This window comes from Choloepus didactylus, chromosome 24, assembly GCF_015220235.1.
Source record: "Choloepus didactylus isolate mChoDid1 chromosome 24, mChoDid1.pri, whole genome shotgun sequence".
In the NCBI taxonomy this organism is placed as follows: Eukaryota; Metazoa; Chordata; class Mammalia; order Pilosa; family Megalonychidae; genus Choloepus; species Choloepus didactylus.
This window is the reverse complement of record NC_051330.1, coordinates 23893660-23914671: the sequence shown is the minus strand read 5'-3', so window position 1 is coordinate 23914671 and position 21012 is coordinate 23893660. Positions and strand designations below refer to the sequence as shown.

At 37.0% G+C, this 21012-nt stretch overlaps 1 protein-coding gene across 1 annotated transcript in view; it reads left to right on the top strand.

Moving 5' to 3' along the window:
- The window catches only part of LOC119519960 (mitogen-activated protein kinase kinase kinase 4-like), a 73417-nt gene that overhangs the window by 37446 nt on the left and 14959 nt on the right, over positions 1–21012 (top strand). The window contains exons 9-20 of the mRNA XM_037817678.1: positions 3027–3188; positions 3675–3808; positions 4370–4448; positions 5176–5242; positions 8412–8508; positions 9315–9452; positions 13003–13103; positions 13778–13858; positions 17329–17520; positions 18638–18708; positions 19764–19880; positions 20779–20938. Of these exons, the coding sequence (XP_037673606.1) occupies positions 3027–3188; positions 3675–3808; positions 4370–4448; positions 5176–5242; positions 8412–8508; positions 9315–9452; positions 13003–13103; positions 13778–13858; positions 17329–17520; positions 18638–18708; positions 19764–19880; positions 20779–20938 (1399 nt within the window). The remainder of the gene's footprint in view (positions 1–3026; positions 3189–3674; positions 3809–4369; positions 4449–5175; positions 5243–8411; positions 8509–9314; positions 9453–13002; positions 13104–13777; positions 13859–17328; positions 17521–18637; positions 18709–19763; positions 19881–20778; positions 20939–21012) is intronic.

Sequence of the window (21012 nt, the reverse complement as noted above, 5' to 3'; positions counted from 1 at the left end):
TGGTTAGTAGCAAAGTTGAGGTGGAATTTAGATTTCTTCATTGCTAGTCTCTTTCTCCTTTTGCAACTACCAAAGTTTAGAAGAGGCACTCCATATCAAACTAATTTAAAAGAAGGTTTATGTATTTCTTCATTCAACAAATAGTTCAGCCAAATTGACCACAATGTAAAAAGCAAATTGTAGATAACACAGATGCTTTCAGAGTTTGCTATAAACCCAAGCCTAGCTTCTCCCATTATCTCTTATTTTCAACATTTTCTATTTTGTACCTCATTACATCTTAATCTCATTCCTTAGTTTCCACAGGCCATGCATTTAGTTAAAACTTGAATCCTTGAAGAAGCTCGCCCTGAAATTACAAGTACTTTGATAAACATTTGTTTTTCTTCTGTCAATTTTATTTGTCTCATTTATCTGTATACATTTACTAACTAAATATTTAACTTCTCTCTCTTATAGACTTAACCCCACCCTAATAACAGGCCAGGGGACTTTTGTCTTTTCTTTTAGTTTTTTGTTAATGGACTCTGTGGAGAATACAACATTATATAAAATATTGACTCTTCTGGCACTTAAGGTATTTATAGCCTTAAGGACCAGAACTCTACATGAAAGTACAGGAGAAGGAGAGATTAGATCCCACTGAGAGCATCCAGTGGCATTTCAGCACCAGAGAATTCCAGAAGTTGCACATTGGGAGTGCACAGACAAAGGAGCATTTGAGTTTTGGTTCAAGGTTAAGGGCATGTGCACTGAATATCACAGTCTGAAATGTCCAGATCTTGGTGTCCTCACTGGAACATAGTAGGAGATAAGGTTGGTAAAATAATATGATAAAAAATCAGATTGTTTATAGAGACTTTGGGCTTTATTTTCTAAGCATTGGGGAGTTGCTGAAGATTTTAAGAGTAGGTATAGGAAACTTGGTGTTCCAGTTTGCTAATGCTGCCATTTTGCAGAACATCAGAAATGGATTGGTTCTTATAAAGGGGGTTTATTTGGTTACAAAATTATAGTCTAAGGCCATAAAGTGTCCAAGGTAAGGCATCAACAATAGAGTATCTTCACTGGAGAAAGGCCATTGGCATCCAAAAACCTCTGTTAGCTGGGAAGGCATGTCTCTGGTGTCTGCTTGCTCCCAGGTTGCGTTTCAAAATGGTGTTCTCCAAAATGTCAGTGTCAGCTTTCAACAGCTGTCTTCAAAACGTGTCTCTCAGCTGCAGCTCTAAGTTCCTTCTGTTTGTCAGCTCTTTTATCTGGCCCCAGTGATTTAATTAAGACCCACCCTGAATGGGTGGGGTAACACCTCCATGGAAATATTCCAAAGGTCTTGCCCATAGTTGACTGAGTCACATCTCCATGGAAACACTCAATGGATTCCAACCTAATCAACACTTAATATGTCTGCCTCCACAAGATTTCATTAAAGAACATGGTGTTTTGGGGGGATCCAAACTGGCACACTTGGCTTTGGGGAGAATATTTTGGTGGCACCGTGTAGGGGAGATTACATGATGGAGACCATGTGTACATATAGGTGTGTGTCTAAGGGGCAAGGTGTAGAGGTAGACCGGTTGCATTATTTCTTTGAAAGGCAATGAAAGCTAGAACTAGGTTCAGACTCAGTACTATGGATATTTGGGACCGTACAATTCTTTGTTGTGGAGGGCTGTCCTGTGCATTGTAGGATTTTTAGTCACATCTCTGGCCTCTGCCCACTTGATGCCGGTAGTACTGCCTCTGTCATAACAATCAGAATGCTTCCTGACATTGTCCCTGGTCGAGAACCTCTGAACTGTGTGCTGCCAGGGGAATAAGGACAGTCCTGATTGTTAACATCGTGGAGGACATTAAGAAATTTATTGTGTTTTCACTCTGTGGAATTGAAACCAGCTTAAGCAACAGCCCAGGGGGGATAAAAACACAGCTTGTGGTTCATAGGTGAAAATATTGAAGTCACAAGTATCTATTCAAAGACAAGATTAGAATTAGGCATTATCATTTTAAATTGATTTTTTTTCCTTTTGTATTTCATAAGGACCCATTTCTTGATGTTAAAGGATGCCTAATACAAATAAAAATGAAAATAATATAACCTCCTCTATATTTGCTCTTTCCTTTTGAAGAACCAAAATAATATGGCTGAGATTTTTTTTTTAATTCAGTTTTATTGAAATATATTCACATACCATACAATCAACCATGGTATACAATCAGCTGTTCGCAGTAAGATCATATAGTTATGTGTTCATCACCACAATCTATTTCTGAACATTTTCCTTACATCAGAAAGAATCAGAATAAGAATAAAAAGTAAAAGTGAAAAAAGAACACCCAAACCGTCTCCCCCATCCCACCCTATTTGTCATTTAGTTTTTATCCCCATTTTTCTACTCATCCATCCATACACTAGATAAAGGGAGTGTGATCCACAAGGTTTTCAAAATCACACTGTCACCTCTTGTAATCTACATTATTATTTAATCGTCTTCAGTAGTCCAGACTACTGGGTTGGAGTTTGGTAGTTTCAGGTATTTACTTCTAGCTATTCCAATACATTGAAACCTAAGAGGTGCTCTCTATATAGTGCATAAGAACGTCCACCAGAGTGACCTCTCGACTCCATTTGAAATCTCTCAGCCATTGAAACTATTTCATCTTATTTTACATCCCCCTTTTGGTCAAGAAGATATTGTCAATCCCATGATGCCGGGTCCAGATTCATCCCTGGGAGTCATATCCTGGGTTGCCGGGGAGATGTACACCCCTGGGAGTCGGGTCCCACGTAGCGGGGAGGGCAGTGAGTTCACCTGCCAAGGTGGCTTAGTTAGAGACAGAGGGCCACATCTGAGCAACAAAGAGGTACTCAGTGGGAGACTCTTAGGCACAATTATATGCAAGTTTATATGGCTGAGATATTTTGCAGTGGTTAATGTCGATGTGATGATGAAGAAATCGTCCTTTAGAATACAATGTGTTATGTGGTTTGCTTCATTGTGGAATAATCATGGTTTGCGACTCTTTAGAATGATGCGTTAGAGCTGTGTAACAGGATAAGTGATGCTATTGACCGAGTGGACCACATGTTCACATCAGAATTTGATGCTGAAGTCGATGAATCGGAATCTGTCACGCTGCAGCAGTACTACCGAGAAGCAATGATTCAGGGATATAATTTTGGGTTTGAGGTAAGTACAGTATAGGAGGGAAACAATACGATTTAGCAGTTGCTTTGTAACTTGCTTACACAAAGTGTTATAACTCTTGTACAGCAAATTTGATAAATAATTGTAATCACATCTTAGTAAAGCATGGCGTCTTGTATCCTCTGCTGAATCTTGGAAATGTTAGTTTAAACTGTCAGATAGTCGCCCAATTTTTATCTTGTGCTAACTGAACCTACTTACATTTTAAAACCTTTTTTAGGAGATGTATAATATCATAAAAGCACTTCTTGATTTAGTGGTTTTTTTAATTTAATAAAGCAATTATGAAACTGCATTTTGAGATGCTCTGCTCTGTAACTCATCTGTACTTTTTTTTTTCCAGAATACGTACATTTTAATTGGATTTGCTTTTCGTTTTAGAAAATGACATTTGAAATAGACATGACATTATAGTGTTTGGGTATTTCTATAAATCTTAATTTTGATATACATAAAATCTTCTTACAGTATCATAAAGAAGTTGTTTGTTTGATGTCTGGGGAGTTTAAACAGAAGATAGGAGACAAATATATAAGCTTTGCCCGGAAATGGATGAATTACGTCCTAACTAAATGTGAGAGTGGTAGAGGTACAAGACCCAGGTAATGACCAAGTAGGCGTGTTTCATTCGTGAGTCATGTGGGATTGGTATTTCGTGCTCATATAGTACATGGAATTTTTCAGCAAATGGCACAAAGACTAGCATTCTGAATTCTTTGATCAGTTTTTTTCTTTTCTTTCTTTCTTTTTTTTTTTTTTAAACAAAAATATTTACAAAGAAAGCCCCATAACTCTTGGAAAACTTTTGTTTTTTAAAAGTTTGTTCCAAACTCAGTTATTTTTGAGGGAGTTCAGTTCTTCCTGGACCAGGTCTTCCTGATTGCTCATCTTTTTTTCCTCCCTAATGAAATTTAAGCCTGTTATTCAGTATAAATGGTGAACAAATTGGTAGCCAATTCTTTTATTAGAGGTCATGTTGTCCTTTTCTCCCAAAGGACCACACTATAAATTTATTCAACCCCAGATATTTATATAGAGACAAAAATATGTTTTGTGTTAGATAGTAATTTTCCAATTGGATTACTTTTTAGTGCTATATAATCTAAAACTGCTAAAGTCTTTTCTTGATTGTTCTGTGATTATTGAACTTTTTCATATACTAGGTGGGCAACTCAAGGATTTGATTTTCTACAGGCCATTGAACCTGCCTTTATTTCAGCTTTACCAGAAGATGACTTCTTGGTATGGAATCTTCTAAAAGTTTTTTCATTTCAAAAGGAGTAATTTGATCAGTGTCTATTCCTTGATTGTGCATTTAAAAAAATATTTAATAGTGGTTCTTAAATCTTTTCTACATAATTGTAATGATAATGCTGAGAAGTTAAAACACTGTAACATAGAAAGATACTCATTGCTCTTTTCTTTCTGTAACAGTATTCAGCTAAGTCACCGTATCGTTATAAACACTAGCACTTGTAAAATATCTGTTAGTTTTGTGTTTTGAAAAATGCTGACTTAGTTGCTGCTTTTTGGCAGTTTAATAAAGAATAGAGATTAGCTAATTCATTTCAGCATGAGTCATTTGAGAGCATAATGCCAAAAATTGAATATTACCATCGTTATTCTCATAAATTCCATCTGATCAAAAGATGTTCAAAATGTGAATTTTATCCTCCAAACACTATACATAAAAAGTCCCTTGCTTGTGCACAGTCATTGCATTATGGGAAGTCGAAAGCTAATTTGCTTTTATTGATAAAAACGGAATTGTATGCTATATTATTTTAAATTATGTAGAATTTATGTTTATTTTATGATTATCTTTAGTTTCTTTTAAACTAACTGAAAATATTTACTAAGGATAGTATGTTTCTTTTAAATGCATGGAAAGCTTCATTTGGGCTACTTATGTAATTAAAAGAATACACATTCTTTGTCTTCCCCTCTCCCATTTTCCGTTGGTTCCTAGAGCTTACAGGCCTTGATGAATGAATGCATTGGCCATGTCATAGGAAAGCCACACAGCCCTGTCACAGGTTTGTACCCTGGTAAGACCGCAGTTACTAGCTCTTCTTCCGGAACCTTCTGATTTGGGTGAGCAAATTATCTGTGATTGTAGCCAGATGGTTTAAGAGGTGCTTTAAGAATATGCAGGCACATGGCAATGAAAGTTACAGAAATGAGGTATGTATATAGAGAATTCCACAGTAATCTTTCTAAATCCAGTAGGAAGATTAAAATGCCAGCACAAAGTACTTCATGTTAGCTAGCAGTGTCAAATTTCAAGTTTGGTTTCTTTTTTGCACACCAGCACTGCCATTCTGTTCTCTCCATTGAAATCTTTTTTTTATGGGGAGGAAAGACTTGAAGAGGTAGTAGTCCATCAAGGAGCAAGAGCCTCTCCTGCTGCCACTGGAGGAATCTAATTGTTCTGCCCCTCCTTCCTTGTCTTTTAAAGGGAGAGATGCTTTGGTTTTTCTCCTCAGCCTTCCTCAGTACCCATTTCTCCATTGCCATTTGATTTTACTTTTAAAAAATCAAATTAAGTCCTTCTACAATACGTATCACTAATTATAGCTTTCAATATGTATCTCAAAGCTTTAAAAACAAAATGAGTATCAGGAAAAGTTTCTAAACCCAGGTAAGTATTTTTCCCATTGGTGTGAGACAGTCTGTAGATAAAACAAAGCTATATTTTTATATAATAAAACACCAAAAATGAAAAATTAGAAATGTTACATGCAATTTAAATTATACAAAATAGAATAATTCATAAATTATTATATGAAACAAAATATAAAATAAAATGGAGTTTATTGAGAGCCAACTATATTTCTTAAAGTGTGTTCACTAGCTGCAGAAAACTTAGTGGGCCAGGTTTTAATCATTGGTGTATTTTTAAAATTCCCTCAGTTTATACCTGTTTTTTTGGCTCATGGCTCTTATAAAAATGAAACTTATTTGCAGAATTATTTCAACATTTTATATAAAACATACCATATTCTTATCAATTTTTTCTTAATCATATTATATGATTTTCTGGTCTCCTAAAATATTTCTTTAAGAATATTTAATCAATAATTCAGTAAAAATCACTTCCTTAAAATGTTTTATTACGTAAGTAATCGTTTTCATTGTAGAAAAATGTAGAAAATGTACATATAGCAAAATTGTCAGTGCAGAAAAAAATACTCTTACTCAGCTGATGTTTCAATATGCCTGTTTCTCCATACTACTGTTTAATTAATAGCGCTGTCATCTTTGGCTGCCGTTTATCCTCTCAGCCGCTATGGGATGTGGAAATGGCACTGAACTCAAAGGCAGATTGCTTGATGCTTGAGTGACCTAGAGGTGGTCATTGAATGTCTTTGATCTTGAACCTCCTTTTCTAATTGGATGCTAATGAGGATTATATGAGGCAATAACGTTTGTAAACTGTAGTGTTCTACAAATGGCAGGTGTCATTTGCTTTGGGAGTCTTTTCTTAGAAGAAAAGCAAGAGCACATCACTTGTTGGTTTTCTGCCCCCGTTCCACTCTGCCCACTTTAATAATGAACACAGCCTAGTCAGTAAGTGTCTACCCTTTCTGTGTGCTCATAGAATCACACAAGAGCATTCATCTCTGTCTTTTTCTGTGCTCACAAGCATTTTCAGGGCTGTTTGTTCTCCTGCCATTGTTTGCTGTATAAAAAATTGTATCATAATGGATATAATTCTCTTGCTTTTCTCATATGGCGATTATGGAAATTCCTCCATGCCATTAGGTATAGATCTAAATTTTTCTTTTTTGTGACTACATTGTGTCAATTATGGGCATAATTCTTTCTACCGTTTCCTGAAGAACATTTGTTTTGTTTGTTTTTGCCATGAAAAACATCTCTGTAATAAATGTTCACTGCTAGCAGTTTGTGTTTTTGGCCATCTGATTTTCTTTCCAGTGAAGTACCACAGTTCTGCAACATTAACTACTCATTAAAAAAATGTTTTATTTCACTGTTTCATGCATGAAACAATATTCAACTTGTATATTTTGTGCTTTTTCTTTAAAATGGAATGTCTATTTTGTTTCTTCATGGGAAGATTGTTTAGTAATTTTTCACTCAGTAGTTCCTGGTATCTTTGTTGAATTAAAGACATTATCATTTTCACCATATCATTTTTGTTCTTCCTTTCTTCCTATCTTTGTTAGTATTGGATTTTTTCCACTTAACATCGTAATGGTTGCAATAACGAACAAGGGATAAAAATTGCCTGAAGTTTTTGTTAATAATTGCTCGATAGATGTCTTCTGAGTTTGTTTTGAAAGGTCTTCCTTGCCCTCTCTCAATTTTTGGTTATTTCTGTCTCCTGTGAGATGTTATTAAAGGCAAGCAAACAAACAAAAAAAAAGTATTTCTATTTAAGATAAAATATATGTCGACTAAAAGAGTATTATAGGAGAGAAGAGAAAATATGACTTTAAAAAGAAGAAACTAAGGGTAAACTGAAAGTTAAAAGTACCAGTAAGAAAAACATGTTAGGGAGAAACAGACAAACTATAATGCATGTTCATTACTATTTACACTTAGTTATTGGGAAAGTGAAATTGTGAAGAGTTTTGTAACGAGTAAGATCTCTTAGAATTTTTTAACTTCCATTTAAAATTTTGTCTAGTACCATATTTACTTTCTACCACAATATTTAAAAGAAAGAGAGAGAAAACATGCTCTGAAAAAGGAGTAACTAAGTTAAAACTATGCTCCATCCACCTAATTTGACTTAAAAGAATTAAGTGAAACTCAATGTTCTCAGAAAAGTGATAGTAACTCTCCTCTCACCTCAGTACCTGTTGAAGTGTCACCACTGAAATTTTTTAAAGTGAGAGCTCTTTTTTATGATGCCAGATAAGTCACATTTTAATTTATGGCTAAAATGGTTTTAATCATTTGTTTAGCATTCATTATGCATGCTTTAATCCAGGAATTTAAAAGGTTATTTTTGATGGAGAAATGTTTGAATGCTTAATTTAACTTTATTAACTTGTAAAAACTGATCTGTTTTTCATAATATTTGTATATGTAATATGCATTTTTACTTATATAAATGGATTTATTTTGGTCACTGGCAAAATTAAGTAGCATTTCATTTACATTTAATTGTCTGGCTTGACAGTTTTCTGTTGATCACTCTAACAAGTTTGCATTTGTTGCCATTTCCACTGGTAGCTATTCATCGGAACAGCCCCCGTCCTGTGAAGGTGCCTCGATGCCATAGTGACCCTCCTAACCCGCATCTAATTATCCCAACTCCAGAGGGATTCAGGTATTTGGTGCTTACCTAAGTGATTTGCTTTATGGATTCTTCTCCATTGTGCATGCTGATACTCTAAAAGCTACTGGGCACTTGCTTCTGCTAACTAAGTATTTTTTTCTGTGTTCTTATTCACACACTTGTTAAGCTCTGACTCGTGTTATCTTGAAGACATGCTGTAGAACCTCAGTTGCAAGAGGAAAGGGTGTGCAAATTTAAAACAGACATGCACCTTCCAGGATAACTTCATTTTGCAGCTTATTATATCCTCAAGCTACTAAATGCTTTCCAGCTTTGTGGTGATTCTTTCTTTTTCTTTCTATGAAAAATTACCTTAGGAAAACAAATTTGAGTCTGCATAACATAGTAAACATTTGAAAAGCAGTAATGAATATCAGTTTAAAAGGGGAGAAAAACTGGAATGCTCTTCCCAGCCTTGAGTTTCATGTGTGTATGTAATTAAGAAGCAATTTGAATACCAAAGTGAGTTTAGAAACTAGAATTTTCAAAATAATTATGTTGAATGTGGTGGCATTTCTGCATCTTGAGGTAGTGAGCATCTTCTCTCCCCCTATTTTAAAAGTTATTTTTATTTGAGAGTATTTTCTAGGAAAGGACCACAATTATTTTTTCAAAGCTTTGAAGTTATTTTTTTTTCTTTTTCAAACCTACACCTGAACTTCAATCAAAGAAGAGTTGTACATTTTATATTTAATTTTTTTCCACTTCATTGCCCTCTTCTATTTTTCATCAAAAGCGATTTGATTCTCCATCCCCATTTCTCACCTGTGTTCCTGAAGCTTTTCTTCTCGTCTTAGCACTCGGAGTGTGCCTTCGGATGCACGGAGCCACGGCAGCCCCGCTGCTGCTGCCGCTGCCACTGCTGCCGGCCGCCCCGGCCCCTCTGGCAGCGACTCGGCACCACCCAAGCCCACCAGCAGTGCCCACGATGCCAGGTAGTTTCACCCCAGTGTCACGTCTACTCGCCCTCCCGCATGCACACTTGCAGTGAACCGAGCCTTAGGACGTGTCACTGAATATGACTTGGCTTCTTTTCCACGGCATGTGAGTGATGCTTAGGGGCCTTCCATGGGCTGCTACAGTCATGTGGCTCTAGCACCTACCAGCACGAGTAGATCATGTGCCTGATTTTAGTATTTCCTCGGAGCTAACGTTAACCAAAAATGACCCGAACTTCTGCCAATAATAACTTTTTGGAGAGAAAATCAGAGGGAAGAGCCTGTTCCACAGTAGAAAAGGGCACCTGATGATTTTGGCCAGCGATGCCTTTCCTGTTGAGGCACAAGGTAGTTCAAGATGGCTTTTAGTTAATAATTTAGGTGATGATTTTTTTTTTTTTAAAGGGGGATCAGTTTTCTAACCAAATTTCCTAATTTTAAATAATGGTTGAATAGAAGTAGTTTACAAAATTGGAAGGATGAGTTTGTGGATTTTATCTCACGGGGAGGATAGGTCCTTACCAGGAGAGATTTCAGACATTTGAAAAAATTCAGCAAATTTTCATTCTTCTGGGTAGATAGCAAGGAGGGTCTTGCAATTTTTCCCATGGTAGCTATTTTTTTGTCAGAGGATTTCATCATATTCTCATATACTCAGTGGAGAAAGGACTATTGGTTGCTCTTCAGTACTATCCTGGTATCTTAATAGAAGAGACACTGTCAGTATTCTCTGTATCCTGCCAGTAAGGCAGGTGATAGAGTCAAGCTATTTGGGTGGGGGTGACCTGATCAAAAAAGATGTGATTATGAAGAAACACAGTACTCTGTATTCACCTCTTTGTAAACTTCATAATAGTACAATGATGGCAGAAAGATAGCATATGGCTTTAGAATTTAAAATAGACTAAAATGTTTGCACACTTGCTTTGTAACAGTCCAAAATTTCTAGAAACATTTCCAGTCTTTTGATTCATTAAAATTATGATAAATGCCTACAACCTAAAAACACGTCAGTGTATTTTACAGCCAAGGCAGTTAACTAAAAAATTAGATGTTAACTTTGAACAAGTTCCCATTTACTCCTCTTTTATATTTAGATCATTCCGCGGCACATATTTCCAATATGCTTTTCTAATAAACAGCAGTACAGAGTCAAGGGAAGTGATGTGCCCGAAAATGCAGTCGTTGTTGAGAAGAACACTTAGCTAGATCTGTCGTACCTGGTTCCCACATCTGCACCTTCTAAGTTTGCACAAGATTGCTCCAGAACTAGAAAATGGACAGTAATGTCACAGTTGTTAAAGGCCCATGAAGAGTGGCTTAAGGCATTCTAAGTTGGCAGTGTGCTAAATATCTGTTAGCGTAAGTTAAATGCCTGAAGTTGGCTTTTTTGTGCATTTCGTTTTATGAATTGCATAGCAGTTTTTCTGGATGAATGGCATTTTATAAATATTTTTGCCTAAAGTTTTTGTATACTCTAGAAAGATCCTTGATATTTAGAAATTTTAATACTGGCATAGAATGCTCTCTTGAAGGCCTTTTTTATTTTTTTTTTACAAAGGAATAAAGTTTTCTTTACTTTATGACAGTGGGTATGCAGTGGCAGTTAGAGAACAGCAAAGCCACAATAAGATGTAAATGGTGGGTGGTTGTTAGACTTACTCTGACTCTCTAGCCTTGCACGACTGATTTAACTTCATGCCTCGGCAAATGTATAGGGAATATGTGTAATGGGCCTTGTGAGTCCTTTGTGAATATGCACGCCTTGCATTTAGGTTCTCTAGTCTTGAAGTGTACTATCCATACCCACAAACCTGAGTCTCATGTACAGTCCTGGGTTTGTAAATGTGCTATGAGGAAACACATAGAATAAAGCCTTCAAATGTGAACATGCATGCTCCACCAATACTGTGTGAAACCCTTTCCTGTCTTAAAGTACATTAACCAAAACTAGATTTTATTCTGCCCCCAAATATTTGAGAAATATATTTCTTTGACTTGATTTGACTTAATAATTATTTATTCTGGGCTTAAATTATCTTACCATTGGTTTTAAAACACTTTTGCCATGGTGTGCTGGCTGGATCTGGCTTTTACTGGCTTGCAAGAGCTGATTGTTAATTTTTCAGGAATTTTGCAAGCCAGTTGTTACACCATAGAAACTGGCAAACTCTCCAAACCTCCTCCCCTTTCTCATTGTTGAGCATTACCAACATACCACTTCACTTAAGTATTTTCTAAAACATTTGAGTATATTTTCTTGCTTTTACCTTTGCAAAAATTTCTGAAGGAGGTGGAATTGACTAATACTGCCTGTGGGAAATCAGGAAAATAGAGGGGTAAGGGACTTTCCCACAGTCCCACAGTCTTTGGCCCTGCTTAATGATGGAATGTATTTCTTCACTTTGACATCTGTGATTTTTCCATGAAATAGTCCAAGGTGTTTTGATGAACTATTCAGCGGTAGAAGAATTCTCCTGTCTTAAGACCTAACAAGTATTATGCTAGATATGAGGGTTTAGGAAATTAAAAAAAAAAAAAAAAAATCATTGCATACTTGATACTTTGTGAACTTTGTTAAGGCAACTTTTTATTGCCTTAAACCTATTCAGTATACAGTAAATAAGAGCATAAATGCTACCATACTTCATTTTATCATTCATTTTTAAAGTACACACTAAATAACTTAAAGTAATTTCATACTTCTTTTGGTTTCTTTGATTATTTTAATTAAAACATTAATACTTCCCTTATTTATTACTGGGTTTTTCTCTTTACTGGTTCATTCTGGGATGCTGAACATTTAACTTTATTCTGGAAAGCAGCTAATTAACATTGTTCTATAATATATTAAGCTTCCTGCTCTTTTGCACTTTTGCTTGGCTGCTGTTTGAGAAGTTTTTAGGTATGTACTTCCGTTTTCTTATTGAGAGATGTGAAATCTTCTGAATCATATAATGATTTTAGTACTTTAAGTAGAATTAAGTACACAAGCATAATTTGATGGTAATTTTAAGCATTAGTCAGATTTGGCTAATTAATTTTTATCTGTCATGGGAAAATTATGGAGATTTCTACTCCTGTCAGTATCATTTATGTAAATATGATTTTGTTTTTATTGTTCTTAATATAAAGCAATGCATTATGCAGTCAGATGTTCTGGTTCTCATGTGTCAGCTGTGGAGGGATAAAAATTTAACTGTCCTTCAGCCTCTAGAGGAGGGTTTCTCAGTAGCAGCACCATTCATTTTGGTCAAATAATTCTTGTTGTGGGGACTGTCCTGTGCATTGTAGGATCTTTACCAATATCCCTGGCCTCTACCCACTAGATGCCAGTAGCATGCTCCTCTTCCAATCATGACATTAGAAATGTTTCCAGGCATTGTCAAATATTGTCTGGCAGCAAAATCTCACACACACCCCCAACCCCATCATTGAGAATGACCATTCTTGAGGAATCTCGTAGGAAAATAAGATTGAAATATGAAATCTCTTTCATTTTCAGTTCCATTGAATTGATAGCTCAATTTTTAAAAATACAAAACAGGGGTTCCAGCGTCCCTGAAAATGATCGATTGGCTTCCATAGCTACCGAATTGCAGTTTAGGTCCCTGAGTCGTCACTCAAGTCCTACGGAAGAGCGAGACGGTGAGTGTCTAAAGTGTCAACTGCATTCTTGTCCAGCCTGATCATTTGTCTCAGCCCATCAGTTTTTATTGTTAGTGTCTCTTACAAGGAGTAACAGTAAGAAAGTGATAGAAGCCTTATGAGCAGATTTATTGCTGAACACATTGGTTTCTATATATATAGATGCCTTTTTAACTGTGTGTGTATTTTCTGGGTCTACTTTTGTTGCTTGAAAAAAAATTACTCCTGATATTTTGATTACTGAATACTCGTACTCACTATAAAAATACAATAGTGACACCATTTGTTTATGATATGCTGAAGTTTTATCATGATGCAGACCTAGGGCGTCTTGGCTTAGGACCCATGTAGTCACTCATGTTACAACAGTGCTGGGACTTGAATGGGGTCCCTAAGGAGTCCATGTCACTCAGTGTTCTCTTGTATGTTACTTGTGGAAAATTTAATGTCATTAAAATCCTTTAGCACAATTGAGAAGTTCTTAGTTTGGTGCAGTTTTCTAGAATTGATTTTTGAGACGAGTTCTCATACCCACACCAGACTCTTCAGACATTAATCACCAGAAAAGACAAGTAAATGGTAACCAACCATTGCCATCCACCATTTTGATGTTTCTCTCAATAAAGTAATTTGTTACATAAGGCTTAATTTGTGTGAAAAAATACTTCCTGCAGAACCAGCATATCCAAAAGGTGATTCAAGTGGATCAACACGAAGAAGTTGGGAGCTTCGGACGCTTATCAGCCAGACTAAGGGTAAGAGAAGGAATGTGGAACTTAAAAATATTTATGCACAAGGAGGACGAGTTTCAGCTGAAATATGCTTTGGCTTCTGAACTTATTAGACCTTCTACATTAATATTCAGTGATCTCTTTTATACCTCTGACACAATTCATCATGTAATGTGTCTGTCTGTCTGTCTATCTATCTATCTATCTATAAATCTCTCTATATATGAAGCATCACTGTCATTTTTTTTCCACATGTGAAATGCCAGACCTTGAAAAGCACTAGAGATATGAGAAATGGCTCCTGCCATATAGTTTGTGTTTAGGAAGAAAATACTTTGTCACATAAAACACTAATTATTACAAATGACAGCATATGACCTTATGCTTACATTTGTTTAATGCAGTGGCTTTTAAACTTTTATTTTTAAATAGAGGAACTCTGTTTCTTTTTTTCCATATCAAAATATTTGAAGGCATTCATAAGTGCCATTATTTACTTGCAGGGTAATTTAGTCCAAAGTGACAACATATAAACAACGGCTGCCATGACTGGTGTAATTAATAACACTTTTCTCTGGCATGGAGCTGGGCTCAGAGGTATGAAAATCTATAGCTGGCAAGTTTATAACCTAAGGAGCATCTAGATATAAAACTGATAGAAGCAGAGCTCCTCTGCTGAAAGCAGGAGTTAAGGAACCTGCAGCGCAACCATCCAGTTTCTCCTGCCTCCCGAGGGAGCCCCTTTTGGCATCATGATAGAACTATATATATGACTCCATAAAATATAGCAACTTGCATAGCGCCTGGCACAAAGTAGATATAAAATTACACATATAATAAATCAGACTTTTATTAGCTGTGATCTTATGTAAGTTACCTAACATCTCTGAGCCTCAGTTTCTTCTTCTGTAAAGTGAGGGTAAGATAGTAGCTATATTTTTCAAACAGTAGGAAAGTAGGTGATCAATAAATTCATCAAAAGAATAGCAGAAAAATCACTAATCTAGCACTTACGATCTGCAGAATGCTTTCACATTTTCTTTGTTACAACAGTATTGTGCAGTAGGCAGAATGGATCTTGTTCTCTGTTAATAACTGATAAAACAGTTTCAGAGAGGTTAAGTAGTTTGGCCAAGATAGTAAATGATACAGCTGGGACTAGAATGCACTTCTGTCCAAGGCCAGTCCTGTTCCCACGACAACACCCCTCTGAAATCTGTGCAGCTGATCAGAGGACTGTGTATTCACTCAGGCCTTAGAGCAGGGAGGAATGATTTCGTGGGGGATGGGGCTTGAGGGGGCCTTTGCCGGAAGGACGCGTCTGCATCAAGCCAAGAGGAGAAAGTATAGCATTAGAAAAACCTCTGGAGTGGCTAAGAAATAGATCAGCTTGACTGGTCTGGATGGTATAGAGGTAGATTGACATAAAATCTTGGGGTAAAGTGAGATCAGATTGTGGATAATCTTCACTGATAGGCTAGTTGATCAGGCTTTACCTTCAGGCAGTTCTCAAGGCTTTTGAACATCTGGTGTGCGTGGGAAGTGGACTGGTGAGGAAAAGTAGGGCATTGAGAAGTAGGTTAACCTGGTGCCCTGAACTGGGGAGGAAGTGACTGGAAATAGAGAGATCAGTTAGATTAACATTGCAGTGATGCAGTGTAAAATGAGAATGGAGACAATAAGCAGTTTTTGACATAACAATTATCAGGACTGGTTTGGCATGAAGATTTCCTAGATTGAGCCTGGGTAACAGGGAAAATGATCTCTTCAGTGGCTCACATGTAACAAGTAGTTTCCAGGGATACTAGGTCTTTATGATGCTTTTCAAAGCAAACACTTTGTGGTCAGGAAAATTTGGGAACCACTTGGAACTACATTTTTCTTGGGAGAGTTACAATTCACATGGACATGTTGAAGACTGAGAAATCTTGAGAAATTCTTACTGTAAAAAACAATAAAACCCAAACTAAGCCTTTCCCAGAAATAGTGGACAGTAGAGTTCTTGGCCACACAGCTGTTAAATCTTGTCCAACGTTAGGTGGACTTGCTGTATATTACAGTAAAGGAAATGAACAAATCTTAGTGTTTTTAAGAAATGATTGTATTAAGAAACTGTTATTAGAACATTAGAAATCTTTGGGTATTTCTCATCTTAAATCTTTCCAGTCCTCAAGCATCTCTGCCAGAAAATTCAGGCTCTTAGCTAACTAGTGAGGATAATAGTATGTTAAGTGCTGTAATAGAGAGGTGTATAAAGCAGTATTTTGAAGTTTATGGATTGTGACTTATAGTGGGTTTTAAAATTGTTTTACTGTGATCAGCATTAAAAGAAGAATAGAATGGAATCAGAATTCCATGTAGTAATGGTAAATCTTGTTTCATGAAAGTTTTTTTTTAGATATCTATGTGTGTAAAAGGTGTTTCTTACTGTAGATCACGATAAAAAAAAAAGTTGGAGAAATAAGGGTATAAAGGCTGATGGGAAAATTAATAATAATAATAATAATAGCTAAAATTTATTGAGCATTCTTGTGTGCCAGGCATTGGGCTAAATGCTTTTGACATACATTACTCCATTAAATCTACCAATAGCTCTATGAATCAGGTATAATTCCCTTGATTTCACAGATTAAGAATTTGATGTGAGAAAAGTTATCTTGCCCATTGTAAAACACCTGGAAAATGGTGAAGCCAGAAGGTTATCCCAGACACTCTAGTTCTCGAGCCCTTTCTCTCCTCTTCCCAGGGAAGAAAAAAGTTTATTCCTTTCCCATCAGAGACAGCTTCCAAGAAGAGAGGTGGCTTTCAGCTGAGCCGTGATAAGTAAGATTCACTCACCAGGTATTGTAGTGAGAAAGACATTTTAGCCGACAGACAAATGTGAACAGAGGCACAGAAGTGAGAAGAGGTTTGGCATACTCCATAAGAGTCTTTTCAGTTTAGCTAGTATATGGCCTGTGGTAGGAGCAAAGAAGGGAATGGTTTTGTTTTTGTTTTGTTTTTAAAGTAAACTAGAACAGATAAACCAAATCAAGGTCCAAATCATGAAGGCCTTGAATCCCACATGAAAGGGTTTGGATTTTTAGTTAATAGGATGGATAACCATGGAACAAATATATGTAGGAAAGGGACATAATCAGGTTTTGCTTTAGTAAGATAATTCTGGCAGAAAAGAGAATGGGTTGGAGTTGGGAGAAACTAGAGGCAGGCAGGTAGGAAGTTCTGCAGTAATCTCACCAACAACCTTGGGAGAGGAAACCATTTTTTGCATGGTCAGTTGATAGTTTTATGTATGTATTCTGTAGTAGATGGACTACTCGGCGGTTACTAGATTTTGATGGACTTTCATTCACCTGCTGTGTATCTGAAAAGGTAATGATAAGCCTTGCTGTGGTGGATTGCTAGTGTATATTGCTCTGCTTGCACTGTTATTTACTGGAAATTGACTTGATAGTGGTGGGCTGGGACTAATGATTGTGTGGTTCTTTCTGCAGACACGGCATGCAAACAAGGACCCATAGAAGCTGTTCAGAAGTCAGTTCGATTGTTTGAAGAAAAGAGATATCGAGAAATGAGGAGAAAGAATATCATAGGTCAAGTTTGTGACACCCCTAAATCCTATGATAACGTTATGCATGTTGGCTTGAGGAAGGTGACCTTCAAATGGCAGCGAGGAAACAAAATTGTTGAGGAATTAGGAAACTTGAAGGAAAGATTTTCTCTGTTAGAAATAGTAATACATTACTATACTTCTTGAGGCTGAATCTTATATATTTGGTTTTTTTTCTTAAAGGCAAATGTACATTAAATCATTTGCAGAGGACTTTGGGTTTTTTATTTAATTTGTAAAATGTCTTAAGAGCATTAAAAAATGAGATTTTAGAAAGATTTTTCAGTAGTTCATCAAGTCGAATAATTTTGATACTCCAAAATGTACCAGTGCAGAACCTCAGAAATTTTACCTGTTCGTTCTAGTCTGTTCTTTTTATCCTGTTTCCACAAGAACGTTATTTAAAGAGAGACTGATACAAAAGGGACAACAAAACCTTATTTTCTAAAACAGTATGTAATTAATTAATTTCCAGGTGAGATTGCTTCTTGTAAAATAACTAGTTATAGATTGTGTAAGGGAAGAGGCCTGATCCTTCAGATCCTTTCCCTGTATAAATGCACTTGTTTGTCAAGCATATAGTCTGAATAGGCAAACAGGGCTATAATTTGGACCCTGTGAACTTCAGGAAACTTTAAGGTTAGCTGCATCAGTAAGGGCAGAAAAACACTGAACTCAATCATTTACTCTATAAATTGCTTTAATTATTAACATTGATCTCGTTTACCCATATATCCCCTTACTTTAATGTACCAAAAGGTGTGTAAGTGAAATAACCATTCCCACGCACTCCAGACAAGCAGCAGTGAGGTATATGCAGTGAAACAGTTGCCAGGCTTACCTTTGGACACTCCCTGTTCCACCCCTGCCCCACTAATCCCCACCTTCCCTAGCCCACACCTCCTTGAGGATCATAAGGACTCGGAAGTGTCCACCGCAGCTGCTTACTGCTCATATTCATGCCTTTTCTATTTAAAGATATTTACAGATAAGATACGAAGGGCTTGCCTAAGACTTCAGTTGTTAGGTAACATTCAGAAATATTTTGGGTCTTGCAATAGCAGACTATAGTAAGCATAATTATAGATAAATATACATTCAGAATTATGATAATATTATTATAGGTTCAAATTAAAAAAAAATAATCCACCTTAGGTGAATATAAGAGCTGCATGTTCTGTTATTGTTCACAGGGGAAGGGCAGTATGGGAAGGTCTATACTTGTATCAGTGTCGACACTGGTGAATTAATGGCTATGAAGGAGGTAAGTAATCGGGCTCTCCCATTGAGTTTATATGTTAAGGTGGGCCTTTTTGTTTTAAACTTTTGTGCGATAGAAATTTGGTAAAGGTAGTGCCTTGAGCTTGCTTAAGTTCTATCCATAGTGAGTTGTCTAGGCATAAAGTCCTGCTTTTTGGCATGGAGACAGAGAGGGCCACTGAGATGGCGTTTAAAACAGATATGCCATGGAAAGTAAAGGAGTTTGCTATTCAAATGAGGGTGATAAGACCAGGAACACAAATATTTCTAGCACAGTACAGGTGTGAAATCTGCCATACAGAGGGAGACAAATAAAATTCGATGAAGGCTCAGAAGAGGGTGCTAACAGTGGCATCTCAGAGGGAAGTTTTGGAGGAGAAGTTAACATTTGGGTTAAGCTTCAGAAAATGAGTGACTGGAGGTAGGAATGAGGAAGAATGGGGGAAATCTGAAAGGCCCACAGTCAAGAAACAGCAACTGCCCATGCTGTCTAAGGAAGCACCCAGGATGGCTGTGGAGGGTGGGGCACGTGTTAAGCATTAGCAGGATGGGAGGCTTTGTGAAGGACACGTTCACACAGTGTCCACACCCTCACTGTCAGGGCTGCTCCCTTGACCATCCCGTGACGGCCACTCCCTTTCCAGCACTGCGGTATTTATTTGTCTTGCCCACCTGGCACTTACATCCACTTCTTTTGTAGCTTCTCCAGCTTGATATTGTAAACTCCTTAAGGGCAGAACCTGATCTTCTCTTTGCAGAACCTAAACATCGGTGGTTGCATACTGAATGGTTAATGTTTTTGATGATTCAGTTTTGCAGTTTTGAGAATAATTCCATTGGTGATTATCTCACCAGATACTCAAAAGCAGGCATGTATAATTCACTTGGAACAACAGAAGAAAGACATTCTGGAAGCCAAGTCACAGAAGCAATGACCACAGTCCCCTGACTCTGAAAGATGAAGCTATTGGGAGACAGCTTTACAACCCTTGCTATTAAAGCTTTGGTGTTTCTAATGTGTGTCAGTACCACCAATAATCGACAGATTTCCTTTTACAGATTCGATTTCAGCCTAATGACCATAAAACCATCAAGGAAACTGCAGACGAATTGAAAATATTTGAAGGCATCAGACACCCCAATCTGGTTCGGTATTTTGGTGTGGAGCTTCATAGAGTAAGCCGACTTTAATCACACTGCTTTGTGTGAGGAATCAGTAAGGGTACAAAATGGAGTCCTGTTCTACATCACAGGTCTTCTCATTTCAGAGCACAGTAACTTTGCCTAATTATCAGGAAATCTCCATGAGTTACATCATTTCTGCCTTCTCTCTGAAACTAGAGGAGTTCTTCCTAAAATGTAAGTTGTAGACCGTAGTCATTAACCCAACATTATAAAGCACTGAAACCTATCCTGCCATCAAGATTCTTCTAAAATGCCCCTCACACAACTTCTTGCCTACCGGGTTTTCTTTGTGTTTTTTTCCCCCTTTTTTGCTGAACCACTGTTAAGTGCACTGTTAAATAATATCAGTTTTTCTTTTACATGTATTTAAGGAACCAGTGTGAAACGAGAGAAAATTAAAACCTCAAATTCATATTCCCCCTTGTGTTTAGAAATAAACAGTTTGAGGGAAAGACTGTAACTTAGATATCTTGGTAGACATGAGCTTCCAGGGGAAGTTGGATATTAATATTTTAATGTCCTAACAAATAAATTCATATTTGAAAAGGATGTGTTTCAGTACTTAATAATATGTCCATAGGGACATCCCTGTTGGTCCCTGTCTGAGATTATACAGCCACACTTAATTACACGAATTTATCACCTTTGAGTTGGAGGAGATGCTGTTTTCCCAGCTAGCTGTATAATTCCAGACAGAGAAGGCAGGCAGAAGCAGAAGAGTTAGAAACCATTGTTGTAAGAAAAATTCAGTATTCAGGTTGACAAGTAGAGTAGACCATTAGAAAGAAGATTCCTTTGGGGCGTGGTCTCTGAGGTTTTCCAGATTTTTCACTTAATGTACATGTAAGGAAAACAGTGAACACAGGGTTGCATTTTATTCCTTCCACAGGAAGAAATGTATATCTTCATGGAGTACTGTGATGAGGGCACGCTGGAAGAGGTGTCGAGGCTGGGACTTCAGGAGCATGTTATTAGGCTGTATTCCAAGCAGATCGCCATCGCCATCAATGTTCTGCACGAGCATGGCATAGTGCATCGGGACATTAAAGGTAATCTCACCCGCACTGAGCCGCCGTGGGCCAGAGAGAGGCTGCTAGCTGGCGTCCAGCGCATCACAGGCACC